We start from the raw sequence: 9,591 nt of genomic DNA on the forward strand, positions 1-9,591 counted from the left end.
CAAACTTTGTGGCCACATCAGGTAAACGTGCAACCTCTTGAGCCGTACCTTGTTATCTGTACCCCTGTTCCTCAACCCTCTTACAACTTCACTTGTAACACTGCCATAATCCCCCACCTTCCATGGAGTCTGCACAGGCTTGAAGGAAAGTTGGGTCACTGACTTTATTTTGGCCAGCCTGGTGATAACCTGAAATGCAGGTTTTATGACCCCATTTAAGGTCACAACTCATAGTTTTGGAAGTGATGCTATAGACACTTTTAACACATGTACTTTGCACTTGTTAAATTTTCACAGAAAAACCATGCAAATAGTTTCTGTAGGAGTTGTGTACATCTGCAAGTGTGGTTATGCTAATTGTTGTTAATTAAAGATTTCCTAAGAGACTGCTTAGGTTCTGCACTGGTCTTTGATCATCTCTCTTGTTTTTTTGGCTTCTGGTGCTGACTGGTGGAGATGGGTCCTTCTTGTGCTTCCCTTGACAGTCTGTGCAGGCCATTTGAAAAAAAAAACTTTCATAAATATGTTGTATTCAGACATGAAAAATATGAAAGAATTTTCTCTTTTTAGAAGCTAATACATTATTGCCTCATTTAGCTTTGCTGCCAAACATTTAGAATGTCCAAACTGTTGGGTGCCGGTGTTGGATAGCATACATTTTCAATTAGTCATGGGAATAACTAAGGTTTTTGTCACAGCAATTTCCACTGAAAGTCACAGACAGGAGGTGGGCAATTATCAGTATATCATAGAAAAGTACACACAGTAACCAGTGAAGCTTTTAATTTGCATGTTCAACTGCTGCTTATCGTACATATCAAAACCTTATGCCAAGATTATTAGACGAAGCTGGCCACATGGGGTTTCCTTTTAAAAATTGGACTGGTGTTGCACAGCAGGTACTTGGTATGGAAAGTGCTTAGAGATCTTTGAAAATGAAAGCCCTGCATGCCTTTCCTTCTCTTCTCTCCCCTCCCCTCAAAAAAAGCTAATAAGGGTTCTTTCCCACACATTTAAGCCATATTTACCATGGCTGTAAAAATGTCTTTTTTTCAATTTTTTGCATTAATGGCCTTGTGCTAATGTGGCCATTTTTTTAAACTACCATATGAGCACTTACAGCCATATGTTTTCTAGGTGGTAAGGATTTATTCCGTATCCGTGTGCTCACCAGTTAGTGTGAGACAATGTAGATGTGCTGGTTAGAGCAAGAATGCCTATTCCCTTTCTCATGACACACCTCCTCAAAAAGAATTACATGGAGGGGCATAATCGAATGTGAACGCCCATCTCCATGGGCGTCTATGTCCGAAAACGGGTATGTGAAGAGGTGGGACAGACCGTATTATCGAAAAAGATGGGCGTCCATCTTTCGTTTCGAAAATACGGTTCGGACGGACCAAATGCCATGGATTTGGTCCCTTCTGAGATTGGCATTTTTGGTGGGTTTTTTTTGGCGATAATGGAAACTAAAAACTCCCAGCTCAGAAACATCCCAATCCAAGCCATTTGGTCATGGGAGGGACAAATGTACAACACTACCATAGCTCTTAGGGGTGAAGGGGGCAACTACATGTGGGTACAATGGGTTTTAGAGGCCTCCCATTTACCACCACAAGTGTTATGGGATGGGCCTGGGTCTGCCTGCCTGAAGTGCACTGCAGTACCCACTAAAAGTGCTCCAGGGACAGGACAGGACTTGTTGCTGGTGTATAACCTTGGCACAGCAGTTCACACCTGAAGACTAATCTAGCTGAAAACATCCTTTATTTGAATAAGCACCTTTACTCACAGTTAACTGCAGATCAGAGGTTGTGCCCCACTGGCAACGAGTCTCGCTGGTACTGAGATTAGCAGTAGGTCCGAGCTGGCAGAATAGTGTACAATGCCCTCTTTCAGCAACATTCAAGATAAGAACTAAGTGCTGTAACGTGGCTAACACATGAAAGGGATCTAAACATGTCTTACACAAATGGCCACTACCTCATGGACTACCGGAAACAAAACAGGGCAACTCTGACCCAGTTAGCAGGGGGAAAAGCACTGTGGGAGTAGAGCCTACCAACTACTAACATCGTGGGCATTTAACACAAGCTACTGGAATCACGGAGCCCAATACCCTACGCCCACCACAATGCATTGCTGATGTGACTCTGCAGTGCCCTTAACAGAAAAGGTGTCACACTCATCCGAGACCCACATCAGAACCAGGGAAAGGCTGTCAGAGGATAGAACACATTCTGCTTTCATGGAGGTGGGTACGGCATTTGAGGCTGGCATACAGGCTGGGAAAAAAAGTTTGTAAAGTGGGGTTTTTTTAGTGACCACTGGGGGAGTCAGGGGAGGTCATCCCCGATTCCCTCCGGTGGTCATCTGGTCAGTTGGGGCACTTTTTTGGCACTTGGACCTGAAAAAAAGGGTCCAAATAAAGCGGACCAAATTCTCGTCAAAAACGCCCTTCTTGTTTCGATTATCAGCTAAAGACGCCCATCTCTCCTCGGCGGATAACCACGCCCCAGTCCCGCCTTCGCCACGCCTCCGACATGGCCCTATGATCTTTGTTCGTCTCCGTGACGGACTGCAGTTGAGGATGCCAAAAATTGGGTTTCAATTATACCGATTTGGGTGCCCACGGGAAACGGACGCCCATCTCCCGATTTGGGTCGAAATATAGGCATTTTTCTCTTTCGAAATAAGCTGGAAAGTCACATAGTAGATGACGGCAGAAAAAGACCTGCACGGTCCATCCAGTCTGCCCAACAACATAAACTCATATGTGCTACTTTTTGCGTATACCTTACCTTGATTTGTATCTGCCATTTTCAGGGCACAGACCGTAGAAGTCTGCCCAGCACTAGCCCCGCCTCCCACCGGCTCTGCCACCCAATCTCCGCTAAGCTTCTGAGGATCCATTCCTTCTGAACAGGATTCCTTTATGTTTATCCCATGCATTTTTTAATTCCGTTACCGTTTTCATCTCCACCACCTTCCTGACATTTTTCTTGAGTCTGCCCCCCTTCAATTTCATTTCATGTCCTCTAGTTCCCATCTTCTAGGACTGAAGCATAGCACAAAATTAGAACAATTATTTAGCGTGTGGTTAGCATGCACAGATTTCCAAGTTACTGCAAGACACCTAAATGTGTCTCATGGTGCTCTGTTTTTTTGCTGTGTTAGGTGCACTTTAGCATCTAGCGCAGCTTAGTAAAAGGACACATACCCCCAATTCATTATTTAGCATGGCAAAAGTACCTATGATTTTTATAACATACTTTTACCAGCAGTGAGGGAGTGGCAGTTTTGAATATTTTATGCAGTTTAGCCCCTAAAAATTTTTTTAGAAAGCTGAAAAGTGCCTGTCCCATGTTCACATTATGACCTGCCAAGTTGGGCATATCTTAAGTACATCTTTGATAGAAAATAAATCTCTTACAAAGATATGCACGGGGCTTGTTATACTCTAGAACCGTCAGTCTGTTACTTTGTATTCATCTTGTTAGAAGAACAATCTCTCTACTGCAAAACTTTGTCAACATTATGATAGTGCAAACTGGAAGTTTATTTTCACATTTCAGCTTGCTATGGCTGTACATCACCATGTTGCTTGCTTTGACTGAACACTTGTTATCTCTCAAAATGTTTTTATAAGAGAAAAATGTCTCATTTTCTGCACTATTCACGGGTAGTAATAAATATCTCACAGCTATTATAGCCAAACTTGTAAAGGGATTTATCAGGTTACACCAAACTTCAACATTATCAAGTCACTTTGTTTCAGTAACTACACTGCCATAGCCAGAAAATTTGACAGTTTGCCAACACAGTTTCTTCAAGTTTGGGATGACTCCAAAACATGCAGAGGATAACTCTCTCTAAAGGGGTGCTTATTTGCAGACCATTCTATAAGGAAAAGTAGGAATGTACTTTATAGAATACTAGTGTCATAGGTCAGAAACGTACCTATATATATTAGACCACAGGTTATGAACCCAATCCTCAGGACTCACCTAGCCTGTCACAAAGAATGTCCATGATAGAGATTTGCATGCCCTACTTCCACTGTATGCAAATTTATCTTATACATATTCATTGTGGGTATCCTGAAAACCTGTCTGGCTTGCTGTGTCCTGAGAACTGAGTTGAGACCCCCCCCCCCCCCCCCCGTATTAAACATACAGTGGTGGAAATAAGTATTTGATCCCTTGCTGATTTTGTAAGTTTGCCCACTGACAAAGACATGAGCAGCCCATAATTGAAGGGTAGGTTATTGGTAACAGTGAGAGATAGCACATCACAAATTAAATCCGGAAAATCACATTGTGGAAAGTATATGAATTTATTTGCATTCTGCAGAGGGAAATAAGTATTTGATCCCCCACCAACCAGTAAGAGATCTGGCCCCTACAGACCAGGTAGATGCTCCAAATCACTCGTTACCTGCATGACAGACAGCTGTCGGCAATGGTCACCTGTATGAAAGACACCTGTCCACAGACTCAGTGAATCAGTCAGACTCTAACCTCTACAAAATGGCCAAGAGCAAGGAGCTGTCTAAGGATGTCAGGGACAAGATCATACACCTGCACAAGGCTGGAATGGGCTACAAAAACCATCAGTAAGACGCTGGGCGAGAAGGAGACAACTGTTGGTGCCATAGTAAGAAAATGGAAGAAGTACAAAATGACTGTCAATCGACAAAGATCTGGGGCTCCACGCAAAATCTCACCTCGTGGGGTATCCTTGATCATGAGGAAGGTTAGAAATCAGCCTACAACTACAAGGGGGGAACTTGTCAATGATCTCAAGGCAGCTGGGACCACTGTCACCACGAAAACCATTGGTAACACATTACGACATAACGGATTGCAATCCTGCAGTGCCCGCAAGGTCCCCCTGCTCCGGAAGGCACATGTGACGGCCCGTCTGAAGTTTGCCAGTGAACACCTGGATGATGCCGAGAGTGATTGGGAGAAGGTGCTGTGGTCAGATGAGACAAAAATTGAGCTCTTTGGCATGAACTCAACTCGCCGTGTTTGGAGGAAGAGAAATGCTGCCTATGACCCAAAGAACACCGTCCCCACTGTCAAGCATGGAGGTGGAAATGTTATGTTTTGGGGGTGTTTCTCTGCTAAGGGCACAGGACTACTTCACCGCATCAATGGGAGAATGGATGGGGCCATGTACCGTACAATTCTGAGTGACAACCTCCTTCCCTCCGCCAGGGCCTTAAAAATGGGTCGTGGCTGGGTCTTCCAGCACGACAATGACCCAAAACATACAGCCAAGGCAACAAAGGCGTGGCTCAGGAAGAAGCACATTAGGGTCATGGAGTGGCCTAGCCAGTCACCAGACCTTAATCCCATTGAAAACTTATGGAGGGAGCTGAAGCTGCGAGTTGCCAAGCGACAGCCCAGAACTCTTAATGATTTAGAGATGATCTGCAAAGAGGAGTGGACCAAAATTCCTCCTGACATGTGTGCAAACCTCATCATCAACTACAGAAGACGTCTGACCGCTGTGCTTGCCAACAAGGGTTTTGCCACCAAGTATTAGGTCTTGTTTGCCAGAGGGATTAAATACTTATTTCCCTCTGCAGAATGCAAATAAATTCATATACTTTCCACAATGTGATTTTCCGGATTTAATTTGTGATGTGCTATCTCTCACTGTTACCAATAACCTACCCTTCAATTATGGGCTGCTCATGTCTTTGTCAGTGGGCAAACTTACAAAATCAGCAAGGGATCAAATACTTATTTCCACCACTGTAAGTACTTACACCAACCATAGAGCAGATTATTAAAGAATTGGTACTAACAATGTGCACATGTAAATGTGCGGCCTGCCAGTGTTCACTATCAAGTATTAGGTCAGACAGAGCAGGGGCGTAACCAGACACCCAATTTTGGGTGGGCCTGGGGCCAAGATGGGGGGGGGGCAGAAGAACTCCGCCTTGTTTCACAAGTGATTTGGTCTCTCACACTCTCGCCTGCATGCCATATGGTCTCTCAAACATCCCCCCTTCCCGCATACCTTTTAAGTAGCAGATTTTCACCGGCAGTGAGCAGCAACTAATACACACTGCTCATGTTGGCCCCACAGCCTTCTCTCTGATGCAACTTTGTTTCCACATAGGTGAGAATACATCACAGGGAAGGCTGTGGGGCCGGTGCAATCAGTATGTATCAGTCGCTGCTCGCTGCAGGTGAATATCTGCTATTTACAAGGTATGCAGGAGGGACAGTTGTTCAGAGTTTTCGGCTGGTGGGGCTTGGGGATTCCTGCCAGCCACATCATAGGTGTGCTGCTTCTGGGTGGGCCTGGGCCCACCCTTAGCTACGCCACTGAGACAGAGTAAGGATAGACCACGGTTTCTCAGCAGAGGAGAGAAGAGGCACTAGAGGTAAAGTGTCAATTGGAAATTATTTTAATCATTAACGTACAGAAGCTGTATGGAGTATTGCTGATATTGCTGGGGCTATTTGCCATTATTGTTCTATAGGGAAGTGCGGTTCAAATATGGCTTCCAGCTCCCTGCTGTTTTTTCAGAGGTGCTTGCTGCATATTGCACTTGAACATTGCATTTATTGATACCTTGAACCCTGAGGCAGGTGCTCGTGCCGAAACATGGATCCGTGTTGGGTTCTGCAGCTCAGTTGCATTACTCTGTGGTGGACTTTATACAGCAGTTGGAGAAATATTGGTTTGACTACCTTGCATGTTGATGATTAAAGCAATTTCCAATTGACGCCTTGCCTCTCTCCTCTGCTTTGTTGGGAAACTGTGGTCCATCTCTACTGTGATCACCGTTTTGGCTTCACCTAGGGTGGCTCTTCTCCTTTTGGTTTGTGTCTATCGAATATTGGTGTACATTTCTGAATAGTGTCTAGCTGGAAAATGACCATTATACACATAGGTGTCTACTGTGTATGTATATTATAGTTTTTATAATATACATTTGTTATTTATGCACTGTATCCTGACTCCAGTGCACACCTTTCAGCAATTAGGGCCCTTAGTACATCAGGGTCAAGCTGTTTGACTGGTTTGAGATCAAATTTCCTGCATGCTTAGAAACAATGGACTGAAGGGAGTCTTGAGAATCGGTCATATAGGCTCAGGACCAGCACACCCATTACGCACAACTAGGCTGTTGCCTAGGCAGCAAAAAGCAACTACAGTCAAAGCAAAACAATAAATCTTAACAGTAACTCTAACTCAAAGAACCATAAGCTCATTGCTTAACCTGATTTTTTTTATAGGCTGTTTGTGATTGTCATAAAGGTCTTTGAACATTCATTTCTGTTATACTATCTTAAAATATAAGTACTGTAAGGAAGCAGAGTGATCTTTAACCCTCTTCCCTGTTAAAATTATAGTTCCCAATTTCTTGCTTTTCTGTTCAACCTACTTATATTATTGTATTGTAAACCTGATCCTGGAGGCAGCCTAGCCAGTCAGGTTTTCAGGATATCCACAATGAATATCCAAAACTTGAATTGTTGAGTTTAATTATCAAAGTCATTGGGGGGGGGGGGGTTGCAGACTGGGAGCCTGAAAGTTAATTGAGGAGGGCTGAAGGTTTGCCTAGGGAGCCCAGCTCTCTTTCACCCGCTTTGAATTTAAACATGCTTGGGACATAGGTTGCAGTGGCAACTAAAGTTGGGGGGGGGGGGGGTGTAACAGGAGAAATGGGGGAAGGTGGTTGGGTATTTGCTCAGTCATGTGAGACCTTAGATAGCCAAATACTAGCCATTGGGGAGCAGTATCCAACAACAGGTTTAGAAAATGGCTGAGTTAACCTGCATGTTACAGTTTTGTTGATTTGCTTTTGGTTTCAGGATGGACGCATGCCACGGGCAGTGCCCTTGCCTGGTTATGAAGTAAGTTTGCCAAGTGCCAGTGAGAAGTTTGAACTGAAGCATGTTTTCAAGCTTTCTCAGTCCCAGCAAACCATATACTTCAGTGCAGAGGATGAAGAGCTAGAAATGAAATGGAAAGAAATTCTCACCAAAGCAGCCAAAGGGATTACAGGAGACACAAACGAGGGGGTTGAAAACCCATGAAAATAAAAAGTCACTTCAAACTCCTGAGTTTGTGTGTTGTCAAAATGCAATTGAAGTGGACTGTCATGGCACTTTGAAACCTGGTTGGATTAATGTGCTCCCATGTATCTACGTACAAACAGTACAGTTTCTCCTTTTTATTTCTTCCTGATTCTGTATAGTAATGGCTACCCATCCTGCAGAAATGGTGACAGTTTGTGGCCATGTTTAAGCTCTGAGAAAAGTATTGTATGAGAGAAGCATTAATTTAATTGGACATTACTTTCAGACTGTTTATCTTTTGTTTTGTAAATGCACATTTTAACAGTCTTTCATTGCTGTTCAGGATGTATAGTTAGATAGTGACCTAGTTCCTAAAATGTTTCCTTTTAAGTTAAGTTTTTAAAACTTGTGGCTGGCCACCAATAACATCTTATAAATGTCTTTCCTTTCTGGTAAACAAGGTTCTTTGTGAAGTCAAATTATGTAATTCACTTTCCTTTCAGCAAACTGTGTGTTAGGTCTCTGTTGTTTGAGGTTAAACTTTGAGAAAAATGTTTCAGAGCTTAAAAAAAAAAACAGCCTAGACAAAAGAATTCACAAGCTTGATTCTTTGATTTGGGGATAACTGCCTCTTGTATTTTTTTTTTAAACAGAAATGAGCACTTTCTCAATATATGTTATTAATCCATACTGTAAAAAAAAAAACATTTTATACAGCATTTCCAAGTGGGACAACTAATCTTCAACACTGTAATGCATTATTCTTGTTTTGGAGGGACAGGTGTTGACTTTTTTTTTTCTAACTTGGTTAACTTCTGAGAATCCTATGATTTATTTATAATTTGTAAATAATGTTACATATATTTGAAAATAGTGTTGAGTGAATTAGCAGAAAAGGACTGCAGCTATTTGTACAGATCTGTAACTCGTTTCTTGTATTCTATTCACATTGTGTATCCACAAGCTCTTATTTCCCAGTTCTTTCAAGCTTCTTAACATAGAATAAAACAGTAGATTAATGTTTTTGTGTTACTTGGTAGTAGGCACAGTTAGTGCTTTTTTCAAAGATGTTAATAAACTGTTACATTATTGTGTTTTGAAAAAAATTCCAAAACTTTGATTTTAAACTTTCTACAGTTCATAAATGAGTACTGTATTTAGATGCATGTAAAACAGGCAGAACCATAGCCACTTACGCTTGATTAGACCCTTTAGAATAATATAGAGGGGCATAATCGAACGTCACCGGTATCTATTTTGGCGGTGGCGCAACAGCTGGCTGGAACCGTATTTTCGAAAAAGATGGCCGGCCATCTTTTTTTTTGGTAATACGGTTTAGCCCAGCCAAATGCCAGGGTTCACCGGGTTTGAGATCACCGGTTTTGTTTTTCAGCGATAATGGAAAAAAATGCCGACCATCTCAAACCCGGCGAAATCAAAGGCATTTGGTCATGGGAGGAGCCAGCATTTGTAGTGCACTGGGCCCCCTGACATGCCAGGACACCAACCGGGCACCCTAGGGGGCACTTCTAAAAATGTTTAA

The 9,591-nt window shown here is 42.8% G+C and overlaps 1 protein-coding gene across 1 annotated transcript in view; it reads left to right on the forward strand.

Annotated features, from left to right (window-relative positions):
• The window catches only part of FGD3 (FYVE, RhoGEF and PH domain containing 3), a 279,110-nt gene extending 270,043 nt beyond the window's left edge, over nucleotides 1-9,067 (forward strand). The window contains exon 19 of the mRNA XM_030206131.1: nucleotides 7,842-9,067. Coding sequence (XP_030061991.1) covers nucleotides 7,842-8,066 — 225 coding nt within the window. The 3' untranslated portion in view covers nucleotides 8,067-9,067. The remainder of the gene's footprint in view (nucleotides 1-7,841) is intronic.
• Nucleotides 9,068-9,591: the final 524 nt, after the last annotated feature.

Source organism: Microcaecilia unicolor, chromosome 6, assembly GCF_901765095.1.
Source record: "Microcaecilia unicolor chromosome 6, aMicUni1.1, whole genome shotgun sequence".
NCBI lineage: Eukaryota > Metazoa > Chordata > Amphibia > Gymnophiona > Siphonopidae > Microcaecilia > Microcaecilia unicolor.